Source organism: Anopheles bellator, chromosome 1 (genome assembly GCF_943735745.2).
Source record: "Anopheles bellator chromosome 1, idAnoBellAS_SP24_06.2, whole genome shotgun sequence".
In the NCBI taxonomy this organism is placed as follows: domain Eukaryota; kingdom Metazoa; phylum Arthropoda; class Insecta; order Diptera; family Culicidae; genus Anopheles; species Anopheles bellator.
In genome coordinates, this window is record NC_071285.1 from 21,929,167 (window position 1) to 21,947,330 (window position 18,164).

General features: G+C 46.8%; 2 protein-coding genes across 2 annotated transcripts in view; one reads left to right on the forward strand and one right to left on the reverse strand.

Moving 5' to 3' along the window:
- The window catches only part of LOC131205405 (calcium-transporting ATPase type 2C member 1), a 51,838-nt gene that overhangs the window by 20,166 nt on the left and 13,508 nt on the right, over positions 1-18,164 (forward strand). The gene's annotated exons all lie outside the window — the stretch shown is intronic.
- LOC131205406 (autophagy-related protein 101-like) lies at positions 7,321-9,191 on the reverse strand. The gene is made up of 2 exons (XM_058197487.1): positions 8,907-9,191; positions 7,321-8,834 (listed from the first exon to the last, which is right to left on the reverse strand). The coding sequence occupies exon 2, from the start codon at positions 8,772-8,774 to the stop codon at positions 8,118-8,120; it is 657 nt and encodes a 218-aa protein (XP_058053470.1). The 5' UTR covers positions 8,775-8,834; positions 8,907-9,191; the 3' UTR covers positions 7,321-8,117.

Genomic DNA, 18,164 nt, shown 5'->3' on the forward strand with positions numbered 1-18,164 from the left:
GTCTGAGGGTCTGAGCGGGCGCGCGAACCAAAAACAGCTGAATAAACGATCGCGCATTCGTTAGCGCACGCACACATGCACACCACCACGCAACTGCCTTTATAATTTTGCTGCTCAAAATTTGAAATCAACACCACGGCGCGGAAGGCGCGACACTCTGGGGCGCTAGCGCTCTAGAGCGAGCCTCCGGGGCCCTCTAATATATGACATCGCTTATGACAGCGCAAGTCTTCGGCGCAACGTCCTGGAGAGTGACTGGGTCTTCTCCCCGTCGGTCGGTCCGCCGGCTGTGTCTGTGTGCGCGCGCTCGTTCATTTACCTTGACCCGCGCCGCGCTTCGGGGTCTCTGTTGGGTAGCCCTCAAATCTGACGCCACAGAGTGTCCGACATTCGACCGACGCCAGTATCAGTGTCGTCCGGAAGCTAGACGAGTGTCAAGGGGCACGCGCGCGCGCGTGTGTTTGTAATGAACCCCTCGTCGGATAGACGTCATCGCGGTTCTTCTGGTGGTGATCTCTGGGGTCAGTGGCGTCAGGTTGCCACCAGCGGCCTGGTGGCCGTTCTGGTGACCTGCGCAGTGTTGGTGCTGATACTACCGTGGCCCCTGCCGTACGAGCAACCGGTTGAGCAGCTCATGGCCGAACGGGTGGCGCACCTGCGGGAACAGTGTCGGACCATGGCCGCTGACGGGGGCTCGTCGGAACCTGAGAAGCTGCAGGAGCGATTGTACTACAACTACTTCCACCAGCCCCGGTTCCGGCTGCTCTGGTGCTCGATCAGCAAGGTAGCATCCTCGAGCTGGATGTACCAGTTCAATCGGTGGGCGGGCGTGCCACGCGAGAAGATCGACCGGGCCGCCCAGGACATGAAGGGGCTCGCCCGGATGCACTATCCCGTGCCGAGCCGGGCGGACGTTGAGGAGATCGGTGCGGGCCGCCCGCTGGAGCGGTTTCTGGTGGTGCGCGATCCCATGGACCGGTTCGTCAGTGCGTACGAAGATCTGATAGTGCGGCCGAAGAGCGACAACTACCGCAACCTGCGGCGCTTCATCTTTCGCGCGGTGCACGGTGCCGACCAGCAAGAGGTACTTTACGCACGATAACCTAGGGGGATGGTAGATGGAGCTCGGGCTCACCCGTTTCTGCTCTCTTTTCCTTATCAACTCGCGCACCGAAGAATGGAACGTCCCCGGTGCCGAGCTTCGCCGACTTTACCGAGTTCGTGCTGCGCAAGGAACGGATCCGGGATCCGCACTGGACCAGCTACTACAATCTGTGCGATCCGTGCTTTCTGCAGCCGACCGTCATCGTCAAGCTGGAGACGTACGAGCGTGACGTGGGGCTGTTGCTGCGCCGGGCCAACATAAGCAGCACAGGCACCTCGGAGGCGGTGGCGGCGGATCCGGATCGGTTCGAGGGCCACCGGCTCAACGTGCAGCACGATCTGTGGGGTGCGACGGGTGGGGATGATGGCGGCGCGGGCGCTGCCGCTACCACCCGGTCACACTCCACGCGGCCCCGGTTGGTGGAGCTGACCGCGGACCAGTTCGAGCGGCTGTACCGTCGGTACGAGCTGGACTTTCGGTTGTTCCAGTACGACGCGAGCCGCTATTTCGCGTTATTCACCGAACAGTGAGGGGGGGGGGTCGTTGGCGCTAGCCCTTCGCATACCCGGCCAGCCCGGCCCCAATGTGTGATATATGGAAGTAGGAAGGCGAAAGCGTCTGAGCAATAAAAGGTGTATGTTTTCATGTTTTTGCATTCTCAAGTTCTTAGTTTGCTTGTACGCGTTTGGAGGATTGCCTTTTCCCTTTTACGCTTTCCTTCTCTTTCAGAGACGGTTCTTGTTACTTCTGCTCGATTTATCACTATCTTGTCAGTGTTTTGTATTTGATTTGACTTTTATATGTTTTAGCCAATAACTGTGTTTTAGCCCAAATATTTGTATGTCGTTTCAACCACTGTTTATTTTCTTCTAATCTGAGAGCGTCGTGAGGCTCTAACTTTTTAACATTCACTTTTATCATTTGTTCTTATGTTGTGCTTACTTGCTTTGTATTTCAAATACTTTATTTTTCGAACTTCACAGTACAGTATGCTTGGTAGCACTACTGACTTTTTTAAACTATTCTATTACTGTTTTGTTTTTCTTATTTTCCAAATCCTTCAAAAGAATGAAAGCACCGTTCGTAACAACTGGCGCAGCATTTAAAGGCTGCCACCGTTTGGAGCTGGCGCAACTTCCACTTGGCGCCACTCGTTCTTGTTTCACACTTCTGTAATCGTCCTATTGTTCCAGCTCCAGTCCTTCGGTATCCATACCACCAACAACATGTGACTGCCAGCTGTTTCACTATTTGTACAGAAGAAGCGGAGCGTATATCCGTAGCGCAGAGTGTCTCTGTTCATACATTACCATTGCCTTCAGATGAAACGGCCCTTCTTCTCGTGCGAATGGAATCTGATGCGCTTGTCTTTGTGCCGTCAATTCAAAGGCGTCCGCTCTAGAAAAGGATTAGTTTGCTTTCGTAGAAACGGTCGGATGCCGGATGGATTTTGCGAAATTTTTAGCCTTTGCCGATTACCATGGGAAGCGAGAGACAAGTTTCGTGTTAATGTTTTCAACTATTGTACAGTTATGATGAAAGTGTTCCAAATTACTTTCTTTGACACAATTTTCTTGTACACTACCAAAGGAACCTCAGCTTATTGAAGCGATGATGATAGATTTTCAACATAAATCTTCTCAAAGATCTTCAAGTCCATATCCAAATCCACATCGGATAACATAATTCAACAAGTTGTCAGACAACCTTTAACAATATTATTTTGTAAAAGTGTTTGATGGGAAATACTCCATAATTTGTCCAGTTTTCAATAGTTAATTGTAATCCTCTATGCCACGTGGCATAACATGTAATTTAAAAAGATTTTAATCGAAATATTTTCATTTCAATAATTTTGATACCTTAGAATTAATAAATAGCTGCAATCCCAATGTGGAATATCTCTGTACCCTTATGTAACCAAACATTTATGTATAATAAAGATCCAAAAAATCATTGAAAAATTGTAATTCCCTTGTTGGTACACTGCTTTCTCACATCAGCACCTTTCTTCTAGAGTAGTGTTCATAACCTTTTATTTTATTCGAAAGTTGTGAAGAATGGAAATCAAAAAGCTTAACCACTACGAGACTACGCGACGCATAACCGTTTAGTATTCATGTGGTATGTACTACACGTGGTCGTGGTTACCATTTTCGATTGGCCAATGCACAGGCCGCCACACTCCGCACATTAGCATAGGAATATTCGACCAATGGCGCTGTGGTCACAGAACTTTTCGGGGGATATGAATCGGGAATTTACATATCCGTCACCCGTGAATAAGAAGATTCGCCTCACAACGTCCGTCTCGTCAGCATAAGAAGTGTATGCAAATGGATTATTCCGCACATCAGGGAGAGTGGCTAGGGACAGCCCGAACCGACCGTGACAGGCGCGCTACGCCAACGCCCAAATTAACGAATATACTACATCTACAAGTTTAATATTTGCTTTTGGCGCGCTTCTGCACTGTACGCATTTGATATTTCTACTTTTACGTCTTTCGTTGCGTATGATTATAACCTAGGCTGAGGCACTCCAAGTATTCAAGCAGCGCCGTAGTGCGCGCATAAGCGGAGAATTGGAACTTCTAAGAATCGCAAACGACTTGCAGCCAGCCTCCGGGAGGCGTTGAATTCTGACCACGAATTATCGATGAGGACATCACCTACAGCAACAACGCCAAGAATTGATCTTTCTTCGGTTTATTGGTTTATACCTGTCAAGTGGATTTATATATTCATGGCACGCACCCGACCCTCGAAGTGTGTTTTGTTAAGCCCTCCCGGACGCACGCTGGATTTGCAACACACACTTTGAACAAACATCCCGATGATCGATCCCGGCCATGTCCTGTTCGTGTGGTGGGTCAGATGAAATGTTTCTACACGCAGTCCACATTGTAGCTCCTGGCCATTCTCGTGTGTGTTACCTCCACGCGCAGGTAGTGTCCTTGTTGTTATTGTTGTGCCGGAGCACAAAGATTGGACAGCAAAATAAACAACTGACACCCGACGGGCTTCTGGTATCGTCCTGGGCTACTTCAGTTCGGAGGCCACCCACAGCTAAGAGTTCGTTGCCTGATAGACTTGCTCGTGTCTGTCTCTCGCTCTCTCTCGAAACATCCTCCTTGCCGCCATCTATCACGCTTCGGTGAATCATAAAACGGCCGTCCGGCCGGCTGGTGTCTGTAGTGCTTTTGTACACTTTGAACATGGAGAAGGTCCAGGATGGATGCCAAAAGCACACCCGTCGGTCCACAGAGGGCATGCAAGCATGCGCTCATCTGAAACTATCACAAACCATGTTGGCGTCCGTTGGCTCACCGAAAGCCGGGACCCCGGCTAGGGCGGCCTCTACACAATTGCTGACTGAAAGCTGAAGGTTGTGATGGGGAACCTTTTGAATCGCTTTTAGGCTCTAGGACTCGCCGGGCTAGGCCTGACTGGACAGTGACTGGTGGCCTACCAGTGGGGGACACTACACTCTGTGTAGCTTTTATAATTTAGAACCTGCCGCATGGCCTTGTTCGCTGGTGCATATTTAATTGCAAATGACAGAGGTGCGGGCTCCACCTGGAGTTAAAATAGCGTTCTGGTCCTTTAGAACTACATATTCCAGTTTTTATTACATTCTTGCGCAAAAGTAGCGCCTTTAGTTGACTTTTCGTCAATTATTCAACAACTTAGGCCGTTATAGAATTTAAGCGGAACATTCCCCAATTTCGTGTCATATTTCCACTCTCTCTGTTTCTCTCTCCCTCTACCTCCTTCTCGGACGGCTATGCTGAACAGGAATTTAATTTAAACCCGCCATACGCCATCGGTCTCCGCAGCCAGCTTTTGACTCCTTTCTAGCGTCGCGCGTCAACGGGGACTCGCAATCGAGTCGTCACGAAACCCGACACACAACTAGAGCTACCCGTTTGTTAATACATTGCTTCAATCAATTTTGCTGAGGTGTCCAAAAAAGCTACACCGCCCATAGTCGACAAATCGAATAGCAATGACAGAAAAATGTTTTGGCAGTGCTTCGGCGTGCAAAAAATGGAGAGAAATGAAATTGAAAACAGACGAATCCCGAATGTTGGACCTGAAAATAAACTTGCCCATTTTGCTGTCACGGTGGTTCGCATCGCCTTTAGGTTGGCCAGCATCGTGTGCGGAGTCCTGAGGGGACCGATGGTCTATCTGAGTTTCAGCACCGGAAGCGCATCGCTGCAGGGCTCGTTTATCGAATTTAAGGACGAGCGAACGAGCGAGAGACAGGACCCAATAGTGTTGTGGTTGACTCCTCGACTCGGCGATACACGTTTTAGAGGAAATAGACCCGTGAAAAGCATCGAATGCGATTGGTTCACTGCAAAAACGAATGGTGTTCCCAGGCTCCGGACCGGTCGATGAACGATGAAGGATGGCTGTCGTGTTCTGTCTGAGCATATATTTTATAGCCGCATAAACAGCACATGAAAAGTAACCAACAAACGTTTTTTTTCGTTAGAGAATCCATTCCCGTCGTCGATACGGTGTGACATGGTTAAAACCAACCGAGATTGGAATTCACTATCCGAGAGATATCTCTTGGGTTCGTCCGCTCCGCAAATGTGTGCAGCTTCGTTTTTCGGTTTCATATGTGCATGGTTTTATGCATGATTTCGGCTGAATGGCAAATAAACGACGAAAATGTTCAATGACGGTTTTTGTAAATTGCTTAGTTTTGTTGGTAGATTAACGGGCTATGGTAATATAGTTTTAGAGACGCATTCAACAGAACACAATTTGAAATGCTATTTTAGGTGTTTGAAGTGGCAACATAATAGGGAGTGTTGAAACTATTAAAAAATTCCATTTGTTATAAAATTCAATTTTAAAAAAAGCGGAAAGTATAGGAGACATTGTAAGCGACAGTATAGGAGACCTTTAACGATTTGGCGATAGAAGTGGCGATAATGGAAAATGACTTTCCTTCCATAAACAGCTTCTGCAAAAGAGCACTTCAAGAGGCTATATCGTGTATCGTTAAAACTTCAAGACATTCGTGCCACTTAAGTCAATGCACACGGTTCTCTTCGATGGCTGAAGGTTCTCCACTTGATGATAAGAACAGCCGCCAGAGACAAGAAGATAAATTTTCTCAACCGTCGTCGTTATCAGAGTGAACTGAATTGTTCCTATATCAGAACTGATGAACTTAGATTGAGGCACCGTAGAAGTAGAACAGTGCGCCATTGTTGTCGGTGGATGGCACTTGATAGAAGCAGCTTTGAAGTACACCGTTAAGTTTTTTTTTCGATAAGTGATCATTACTCCGTTCCAAACGCCGCTGTAGAAGTCAAATCCGTCTCGAACAGTGTATATTTGACCAACATCTATTGTGGCTTTTGAGAAGGCTATCAACTCAAATGTATGGTAGCACTTGAGTTATTATTAAAAAACATAGCTACTAACGTTATCGTTTCGCCTTTTCGGCCATTGCAACTTTCGAATTTCAACAGCAGCACCGAAACCATCGTGGGTTCAACAATAATTAGGACTGTTTAATTTCACCCCAACATTGTTTCCGTTGGCCAACTAAACTTGGCGCGTGACCTTACACAACTGTTATCAGAACTTTTGCAATCTTGCTCCTTCCTTTATAAATCATTTCAGTGCACGCCTACGAAAGGTCAACACACCCAAGTAAGGGGTACATAAACAATGGGCGATAGTAACGTATTTTTAACGGCGATAGGTTGTATTTTTTGCCACGAAATTCGTTGTGGTTCCGCCGCAATGGTTTCAACAGTGGCTGTGAAGCATTTTGTCTGCGCATTCGTATGACAAGACACTTCTACGACGATTCGTTTTATTTAAATATTCATTTTTTCACGGTGGTGTCTTGATAAGCAGCCAGAGCCTGTACGACGACGACGACGACGACGGGGGCTTGGCTCAACGATCCGTGAAGAAATGATTACTATTAATGTTGGGCGATGGAAGATGGTGAAAAACCCCGCAGTGCCGCGAATCGCAAACGTTAATTAACATATTTATTTGATTTTTGAACATGTTTTTTTCATTCTCCTATAACGTTCCATTTTCTTTAAGTTCGGTTGGCATCAGCTTTTCCCATAAGTCTTGTTACTTTAAACTGCCTTTTTACTCATAACCAGTATCTATTTTATTCCACTTACAGTTGAATATTAAACTTGACGTGATGATTTCCGGAACGCTACTTCCCGAGTCATTCGGAAACTGAAATAAAATTTATTTTCCTTTAGACAACTGCACGAAACGATCGTTTAAAGCCTAATCTTCTAATCCTAATCTTGAAGCTATCGCTCTCGATTGCATAACGTCCGCTGCAACGGATGCCCCTTACATAAACAGTACCGCAAGATTACATCTTGGCAGACACCTGCGGCATTAAATTGCGTCATCCGCCGACAAACGCACAAACGTACCCAGGTTGTGCTTCGATCTGTGCTAATCTGTTTACCAAGTGATGAGAACGGAAAACTCGGGAACAATGTTACAGAGGGAAATTGAAACCTGATAACGGGGCTCATCCCGGAGCCCCAGTGTGTAGCTGATGATGATGGTGGAGAGTGTTGAAAGCCGTCCCTGTATCATTACTGTCGCAGGGGCTGCGGTGATTATTTTGCGGTTTCGGTTTCATTACGCGACCGGCGCGCACTCTTCACTACACCAATGTGACCCTGCCACGTGCCAAGCGAATTCCCTAGATCTTCAATCTGTAATTTATACTTCTTTTGTGTCCATCTTCCTGTTGCTAATAACCAATCATCGTGTTGTGGTTCGTGGTTTCAGTATCAGGTGTTTGTTTCAATGTGATCACGTTTTTCTATTCGAATACATTCGGTAACACCGCTTCGGTCAATTGACTGGAGCGTTGAGCTCGCTGAGGTATTTAAGTTTGAGATACTGTCTGACGTTTCTTATGAACGAACGAAGCGATATTTAAATGACCTAAAGATCCAAATACTCTCCAAGAACCCAGGATGGGGGGATCATCGCATCAGCTTCTGCAGTGTCTTCTCGACGGACGTACCGAACCCGCTCGACATACTGTTGGTCGCACGGAACTGAAAGAGGTACGGCTGAACGTCCGGATAGCTCGTATCGTACACCGCGTCCAGGTCGGTCCGGCACGGGACCTCCGGTACATAGTCGTTCCGGCCCATCAGCTCCGCGATGCTGCAGATCGTTTCGCGCAGCGTATCGCCCAAAGAGTCCCGGAGCTCCCCACGGTCAGCCTCATCGCGCAGCTCCACCAGCTCGAGCTGTACCGTCCAGATTTCCCACGGGATGCCGCCGGTGTGATTGTAGGACCATCGCTTTCGGCGCCGTTGATAAAACTCTAGCTGTAGCTGGCCACTGTTGCCGAGCGTACCGCTACTGCAGCACAGCTGTTGCGCGAAGCAGCCGATTTGATTGCAAACGGTCCGCTCGAGCGTCGGCGAGCTGCAGCGGATGTACGTTAGATCGATGGCCGCGCAGTCCACCTCCCGGTAACCGAGCGTCCCGGCAACGTACGCCGTGTCGTCGATGAGGCGAAATTTGCCCAAACTGCGGTGGAACAGGATCGTGTGAAAGATGGCCGCGATGGCCTCTTCCAGCTGGTCGCGTTGCAAGCGCAGGCCGAATGTATGCGTACGGACGTTCATTCTCACTCTCACTCTCTCTCTCTCTCGCTCGCTGGAGCAGATTAGATGGTGCACCCCGCGCTACGGAATCGCGATTGGAATGTGTTTTGATTAACCGTCTTGTTTGGCGACTGAAGTGCGGTGCATACTTACTCAGCTTGGCCAGTTTATTAAGCTCGACGAGTAATCCTACAGTGCAAGCACGCCGCTGCTTAGCTCGGAAAACACAACCAGTAGATGCTGATGATGCTGCAGAAAATCCGTTGAGCTTCTTACCGTAAGCCAAACAAAATGCCCGAATCTGGGTTCGCGTGCTTATCACGGATGACGTGCACTACTCTTTGGGCCAACAGTTTTGTACCATTTTGTAACCATATCGCGCACGTGCATTATTTCGCAATATTATCGTCAAATAAGATATGAAATATGATGGCCAGCCATCGTGGTGCATCATTCAGATCGAACCGGCGTTGACGGCCGCACTGACAGCCGCAGATGACACGCGGTTGCACCTCTCGACAACACGCTGCACTCAAACACTGACCATTCGAAGCACTGACTCAGATGAATCGCCGATCGTCGAGACGCACTCACACGACGCGGATGGCCCGCGCGGACGTGGAATCGATAACTGTGCATGTGCAGAACGAGCCGCGGTGTCTCACGCGGACGCTATCACCACCACCAGGATTTTGCAGAAGCAGCTGTGAGAAAGAACAAAGAACTGCCCCCACAGCTGATCGGCCGCCAGCTCTCGGTGCCAGACGACGCATGTGTGTGTTTGGCTCCATCCTTGGCAAACATCCCCGGTGCAGACCCGTGTCTTTTTCGCAGAGCAGGTGTGTCGGATCCGTTATTGTTGTCCGTGCCTGAAAGTTCTGCTCAACTTCTAGAAGAGGACTTTTCGCGATTTCTTTCGACAATCTTTTTGCTTTTAATTTTTGTTTTTTCCGTTTCAAACACTGACAGCCATTGTGACGACGGGGACAGTAGCCTACTGCAATCTGTCATTAGTTTTTTGATTGGATGCGGGTTTAGTCGATTTTTCCATTCTTTTTCGCGGATCGAATATCCTTAACGTAGCAGTCATAGCAACGGCCCTCAATGTCGCTAGCCTGACATTGCTGCCAAACTCGTGAAGCCAGTGTCTATTCTTGTGGTTTAAAAAGTATTGCTTCTCTGAAAATGTTCCTCCGTTTAAATTTTATTCAGTGTTAAGTGAGTTTTGGAAATTCAATAAGAACACGTAACTATGATCAGCAGGTCACATGCACTTTGGGATTAATTAAATCGTCGGATAGATTGAACAATTTGTTTGGGCACTTACGGAAGATTACGGACTGATTGTGGAAAGAGTCGAAAGATTGAGCTATAATAGATCAATGAATGATAGATCGTCTATTATTTTAATTTGGTACTCATTTCAGCGCCGGGAGGCATTTTTCGTTTTCCGTGACATCCTCCGTCACTTTGTTGGTGTATACATAGGAGGTATTCTCAATCATCAACAAATGAATAACAGCGCAAGGTTTACCATAAGGTACCCAAGTAGGGTAAAGCAAAAGTATAAAATACCGCAATCTCCCCATTTTTCCCCTGTAAATCCCTTGTTAATGTAGCTCGTGAGTGCGAGATTTAACGCACCTGAACATTACGCGTCACATTCCCGAGCATACGGCTGTCACATATTGCATCATCCCGTCAGCAACTCGAAATGCTATTTCGTTGGGATCGCCAAATCTCCCTGTTCTAGGCTGTTTTTTTTCTGATTAAACCGCCCGGAGATGTTGACATCTGTCCTGTTTTGGCGCCGGCAGCAAAGTATTGAAATATTTGCTTTTGCCGCCAGATCCAACAGGTGCGCTAGATATAGGAGGCACAACCACCTCAGTGCTCTTAAATGTCGACTGGCTTCTCACTCCATTCCGACTCAAAGACTCCGAATCCGCATTCTGGCGGTGCTCTTGGAAATGCGTGGCGCAGATGGTACATACTGGGCTAAATCCGTGTGACTGGAACCACCAAAGCCTCGCCTTCTTTCTAAACTGGTACGCTTACGGTAGACGGCGGTCGACGAGTAATCCTCTAGCGCCGCGTACCGGCATCAGATAGGAAGCCCTTCTGCCGCTTCCGGAAAATATGGCAATCCATCAGAAAGAGAAGGTGCCTCCGGCGAAACTGGGGCCTCCATCTGGCTGTCGAGCGATCAATCTCTTCCAATTCGGGGCTCACCTGGCGCACACGCACTGTATTTACTCCTTCGGAGACCCGAATCGGGTTGCACTACGATGGCGGCTTATGGGGCGGCTGGGCCACAGAAAGTGCCAGCCAAGATTTATCCTTCATCAATATCTTCTTTGAACTTCCGCTTCCGGGCGACCTTCGCTGGATTGCCTTTGAACCACGGTACAGTTCATGAAGTTGTTAGAAGCGGATCATACGGCGCGACTGTGCAGAAACTTGACTTCTGAAACTGTGGACTCCAATAACAATCTATTCTATACCGTATAGTTATTGAAAATATTTCATTTTAACGTCAGTTTGATTGGTTTTAAATAAGTTTAATCATTGAATCAATGCAACTTCAGCTCGATGATTCGTCTTGCTGGTGGCAGTTCGTAGTCTATAAATCAGCGATAAAGCTGAGGAGCATGCTTTCAAAATTTCGAATCTCTCCAACTTCATCTCGCCTTGACATCGAGCTTCGGGGCACGAAATTGATAGAGATATTTGGCCAAGAATTTCAAACCCGCCCCGAAATTATCCACACGACTCCTGAGGAATGAGTCCTGTACATCCGATGGATCTCCCGCTGCTGGTGCCCCGGGCTCCACAGCTACACGTCCGCTTGGAGGAGGTGAAAATATGAGAAAACACCGGGACCGAGAGAGGAAACCAATTTGAACACATTTTTCACCGACCGGAACTTTAATTAAAATATCTTTTTACCCGCCCACCCTGCACGTCCGTGGGGCGGTTGGGACGCTACCAAGGGTGCGTCCCGGTGCGCTTCTCGACCAGGTTGTTCCGTCAGTAGTGTAAAAGCCCCCGGGGAACGCCCGTTGCTTCAACTCCGGGAGCCTGGGAGCTGGATTTACTCAACATAGTCCCCTCTCTTTCTCTGCTACGCTGTGTCGTCGTACATTGGAAAAGAGGTTCCCGCCTCCCAGAAATCCAGACCCAGAAACCCGTAGGAATAATGTTACGCCAAAGTCCCGGAACACTGGTTCGTTCGGAATGAGGGCTAGCTTTTCTGGATTGCCACACAACGCTGTTGCATTTCTTGCCTTTTTCGTTTATGTGTGTGGCCTCGTTAGCGATGTTAATTTTGCGTGAAATTAGAGCGTTCCAGGTTTGGCTCTAGTGTGTGCAGAAATCCCAAAAACTTCAACCCGACAGTAGCACGACAGCAGTTGAGATGACTGTAATTTTTATTTACTTTATTTAAAAGCCATTATTTTGAACTTGGCGGCGGTTGAGATTCTTTCAAGGCAATCCAGCTCCTCCAGGGGTTAAGCTTTATTTTCAGTAAGTCACGTGTTGTAATACACCTGCCACGGATTGTGCAAGCGCCGCGCAGGTTGTGCTAATTACGGAACACTTCACCGAGAAGCTTTTGGAGGACTTTGGTTTGTCCGCAAAATCTTTACGGCTGACGCGCAGAATGTTGTAACAGCAATTCGGGATTATTCAAATAGCCTGGACGGTTCTGTAATCTTCTGGAGCTAACGAAAGTAGCATTAAAGTGCTACTTGCTCCAGCAAAACTGCATCCGATCTCCACTGCCTCCACTGCCGATAGCGACGATAACGATAAAAACTGGATTCTCAGTCATGCGCTGGAAAGTAATTACGTGTCTGGTACATTCTTTCTGCGCACGAGAGTCCTCTACATCTCCAAGATGCACACATTTACAGCAGTGGCAATATAGAAAAAAGGGCCCCACATAAATTATGTACCATTGCGAAAAAGGACTTCATTTAATTTTGCAACCACAATTACAATTACTCCATTCCTATTTACGGTGGTTGTGGAGCAGCAAGTAAAGTGGAAGTTTATCCCAAAAGAAGCAGGAAAAAGAAATAGCAAGCTTTTCCGGCTTTCCCACTTAATCCTTCTATTGCGCTTCCCTTCCGGAGCCGTTGAGGTGATGGTAACGGAAGTGCGTATTTTTTGTTTGGTTTCGCGTGCAACATCTGTAGCATTTTTGTCTTCGTCTCATTATCATCAGCCATCGTGCGCGCCATCAATGTCAGACGGTCGACGTTGCGGTGCTTCTCTTCTCTTTGCTCGCACTCTTTGCCGAGTCGTCATCAGCCGTTGACGGGCCATTAACACCCAGTTTTATCGTGCAGGCAAGCAACTCCCATTGGTTAGCTTTTTGAAAAGAAAAAATCGCATCTTCACGGAAAAAGCTCCCTCAGCAGAAGACGACCACGATGGAAACATTTTCCATGGAAACATCCATCAGGACCGGGCGCCTGCCCCATTATCGGCTGGTTGGGTTGCTGCGGCAACAAGAGGACTTGTGGAAATGGGAAAATGATGCCACAGAGGAATACCCTTGAGGACGCCGGACGAAGGTGGACGTTCAATCGGCAAACCACTGGATACTGGCACTGGCAGTTGCTGCTACTTTTTTGGTTGTCGTACTTTGGGTTACTTAGCATTTAAGTACTGGCACAGGGAGGATGTTTCAAGCGAAACTTCTTACGAGTAAATGGCGAACAAATAACGCAGTGGGTTTCTCCAATCTTCGATGTTCTGACGACAAAAAAAAAGTTGGCAGGTCGGAAGGAAAGAAAGGATTCTGCCGATTTGTGTCGATTGACTTTACGTTAACGATTTCATTTCTTCGTTTGTTTATCCGTAATGATAGGTAAACATGTGTCTACCTTTTCTTTTCCGGTTTTTTTCGTTTTCTGCTTCGTTCATTCATATGATCCCGTTTCAGTCTTTCGTCGTCCTGTTTTACAGTTAGTTTTGTTTGTAGATGTAATGGTTTCAATACTAAACTCTGTTCTATTTGGCTTATCATTATTTAATTTTATTTTAAATTCTTTACCTTGTATGTTTTCATCTGTGTTTTGTGTCTCATTTACTTTTATACCTATGTTGTGCAGCAATTCTATTAGCCATTGTAGCCTTATCTATTCGTACCTTTTCTTCTGCACTTTAGTCTTAAATCTCTTTTTCACAATTTTTTTTTATTCAATTCAATTTAATTCAATGTTTAATTTAATTCAGCCTTCTTTTTAGTTATGGTTGAGCTTACTTCATACAGTACTTAAAAAGCTTTTTCGTTTAAGATTCGCTTTTTACACGATTTTAAATGTAAAAAACACACCATAAACAATAAAAGGATGGACTAAACATAGACAGCACTTTAAAGTTTCGTGGATTCCGGTGTACCACAAAAAAGAAATGTGCCCAGTGCAATGCTCTCACTAGCACAGGTATTGCTCGGATGGAATTAGAAACCTGAAAGTGATCACTTGCTGCCGCTGCGCACCAACAGATATCATTCGAACCGCTTTGTTGTGGGATTGTTGTTTGGTCAGAAGAAAGGAACCCCGAACCTCCAAACCTGAATGTCGTTAACAATGTTTGTTTGCTACAGAAACACAGTGGCTCTCAGGAGCTCGGGATGCAAGTGGTGTGCCCACCACAACCCACCAAGCAGTCAGACACGTCCTAAAACATAAATTGGATTTGTGCTTTGCTGCGCCCGCGCTGTGCCCTTGCATCAGCACGTTGGCCGAGACGAGAGACTAAATGTTCATTGAAGAAAAACTTTTTCTCCCGTTCGTCTGTGTTGGTTCTTGCAAATTGAGAAAATGCTCCCCTTCGAGGGCACCCCACGGATAAAAACCTTTTTATGAAACTGGTGCCCTGTTTTTTATTCGCTCTGTCAGCTTTTCTTTCGTTTATTTTCTGTTTTTCCTGCCTTAGTCTTTGGTGGTGCTGTTTTAAAATTATTGTTGCTGCTTGTGAAGAATAGATTTCGATTTGTCAAGTTTACCAAGTCAAAGCGCGTTCAAACAATAGTACAGCAACAACGATTGTTCTCCGAGTACGGATTTTGCTTTGTTATTCCATGGATTCCATCGTCTAGTGGCATCTTTGATTTGTGATTACCAGTTGGCGAGTTCTTTCACTCTTCCAATTTCCATCTGGCAAAACCGTGATAATTGTTTTAATTTGCGCCGTTCCGCTATGTTTCCGTTTGTGCTTCTTGGTCCTTGTTTCAGAAACGCGAAAAGAAAAGTTTCCATTGCAAATGACGAAGCCGAACTCTCAGTCGCCCCAGTTCCGATCCCGGCCGGCCCAGGAAACTTCAGCCTGAAACTGGATTAAGTTTGTAACTTTTGCCGTAGAGAGACGAACGAATCGAAAGTGCGGCGATTAAGAGATGCACATTAAATTATGTTAATTACTCGGCCATGTTGATTGTTGGCAAATAGTTGCGGAAAAAAGTGTTTAGGTGGGTCTCATTACTTTTCTGGGTCCCGCTCCTTTTTTACTTTAGTATTTCGTTCGCGCTGCTTTGGTTTTAATTTTTGAGGCATTCAATTTTTGATCCTTTTAACAAGTTTTTCTTTGGTTTAAGAGAGATTTGTTTTCTTTCCCTATCGAACATATTAATGTTTTGCCGAATTTTTGCTTTTCTAGCATTGATGGTTTGCTTCTGTTTTATATTTTCATACACCAATTTCATTCTTTTAATAAGTTTTCATAATTTTAAGAGAGGTTCATTCTATGTAAGGAAACTTTCAGTTTGTTTTCGTAACCTAATACTGATTCATTAAATTACTGTTTTGACCAACTTCATGTTGACGCTTCGTCAACCAAATTCACTAGCGACGGGGAACCTGGAACAGAGTGTGAAAATGGTTGTTTACGATGTTTGTTGCATCCATTAAAATCGTCTTAATCAAGAGCTCTCTAGCGCCCGGTATCCCCGACGGCCGTTCTAGATGATTGTGGGGCTCTGTAACAATCGGGCTGAGCCACAAACGAACGTGAAGGACACTCTGCTCGCCAGATGATGTAACGTTTGCATCGGAAATGAGTCGAAAAATGGTCGCTCGTGAATTCTGCCGGTGGATAAAACTTGGTCCTCGCTGTTTGCGGTCAACCCAAAAAACACCGAAAGGACTATTTTGTTGTTGTAGAGACGGGCAAGGCGTCTGAGGAGGGTTGTGCTGAGGGTTGTGCTGGGTGAGCGAAATTTTCTTCGAAAACCTTAAACCAACATCCGTCGTTACGACCGACACGGCGCGGCTCTCTTGTTTACGGAACCACCGGTGTTCGTGCTTTATCCTGGTTGCGTGATTAGAAAACCCAGCTTGAAGCACTGTGAGCGAAGCGCCAGAGGGAAGAGGCACGGCTTTAAAATGTGGGTTCCGCAGCACCCGAACCCGGCCACTCCATCGCCTCCAGTTTTACTGCTCCTGCTGTGCGTTGACCGATGTGCAGACGAAGGATTAAAACTTCAAAGTTTGCTCATCGGCGTGTGAAATAAGCATCCCTCACACGGCCGGCCACACTCCGCATTGTAATGTTCAACAAACCGGTAACTCACGTTTCGTCTGTCGTTTCCCTTTTATAGTAACTTTACATAGTTTAGCAGAAGTTGCAATAATATTTAGGACAATCAGTATCAAAGCAAAATTGCTGCTTTTTCAAGCAATTTGTAGATCTTTTTACTATGCTTATTTACAGCAATGGGTTCACTTTGTTACATAATTATGCTATCGGTTTCAGTACTTAAGATAGGTTACGTTATGTTTTTCCATGTTCCTCTCTGTTGGTTTGGGTATTTCTACTTAAAAAATAATGCATTTCAGTGCCATTGTTTGAACAAACATCAATAAACGCTTACAATTGAAGACAGGAAATTTTCAATTAAATCATGTAATGAATATGTTCTTGTGTGCGTAGATGTAAATATTAATTATGTAAATTCATCACGAACAAAGTAAAATCAAACTTTAAAAACTCAACTAGCCCCATTCATCATTCCGAACGCTCTGGCCCAATCGTGGCCAGCTGTTGCGAAACGGAAGTGTGAATGGACAATAAATAAAGAGCAGAGTTTTCTGATTTCTTCTACACGTCGCGTGCAACTTTTCGGGACCATAAATTTTAGAGTCGGAGCCCTAAAATACACAGCGGTATATGGGGTTTATTAATCGAGAGCATCAGTTACTTTTATTGAGGCCTGTGGGGCCCGTTCCGTTTTTTTCCTTTTCCCTTTCGCACACCATTTATCAAGGTTGTTTTTATCATCGCATACCCCTTACATACACGCGGGCGGTTGTTATCACCAAACTGCTCAGTCTGCCGTCAGCCAAACTTTTCCAACCGAAACCGAAACCCCCACATAAACATGCAAAAGCTTTTTTCTACTGCCACGGGACTCTTTTCCCAGGGGGTTTGATGGTGGGATTTGGCCTCCTAGAGTCCTCCACCACCCGTCGAAGGCGCACGGGGCGGCTGGCGGCTTCAAAAAGACGAGCGAGAGTTTATCAATTATGCAAACGACGAGCGCCGGGGGAGTACAGTGACCGACAAATTTTCACCGCCAGCCGGTCGGCCACGCCACGAGCCACGAGGCTTCATTTGTTTGCCAATTAAAGTTGCCGCGTTTTTTGGGGACGGCGACGAAGCTCTTTAACTCGGTTACGGCCAGGAGGGGCCGGGTTTCCGGTACCCCGGGGGTCTGGCTATGTCATGTTCGAATCGGCAGAGAGCAGAAAGTTATGCTTCCGCGACGCGGAGGACTGGAATTACCATTCCAAATTGGTAGGTTCCACGCGGGGCGACTGTGAAACCTTTCGCCCTCTTATCTTCATGGCGCGCACAATTGTCACGACGACTTCCCGGTGGCCGGGAGAGCTGTACGCTTGGCTAAATGTGTCCCCGCAGGGAGGGAAGGTTACTTTTATCACGAGCCAAGCTCTGTGACTGTGACTTCTTCGGTGAAGCTATAGCCTGTAGCGTACGCCCGCCTAAGGAGCCGGTTGCCGGGGACTTCCGGGGAACAGTCCGGGGCCGTACTCTTTCAACTTCAATTATGCACCGCGCGCTCACCTCACCAAGTTCCCCTCAGGTCTGTTCAAATCTGCCATTCCGGCCCAGCTGTGGCTCACTTGTCGATCCTTCTCAACCATATCGCCTGGAAGGACTCGCGCCTGAGCCAGTCCGGGTAAGTCATTATGATGTGCTTCTGCCGTTCGCCCTACTGGGCGAGCCCGTTATCGTTTCCGGTTGCAAAACTGGGACTCTACCAAGCTGTTGGCACCACGGTAGGGAAAATAGTACCGACAGCAAACCGACCAAGGCAACTTGACTCCGAGGCCTGTGCCTGTGAACGTGTATTAAATTATAAAAATTTCATTACTACCT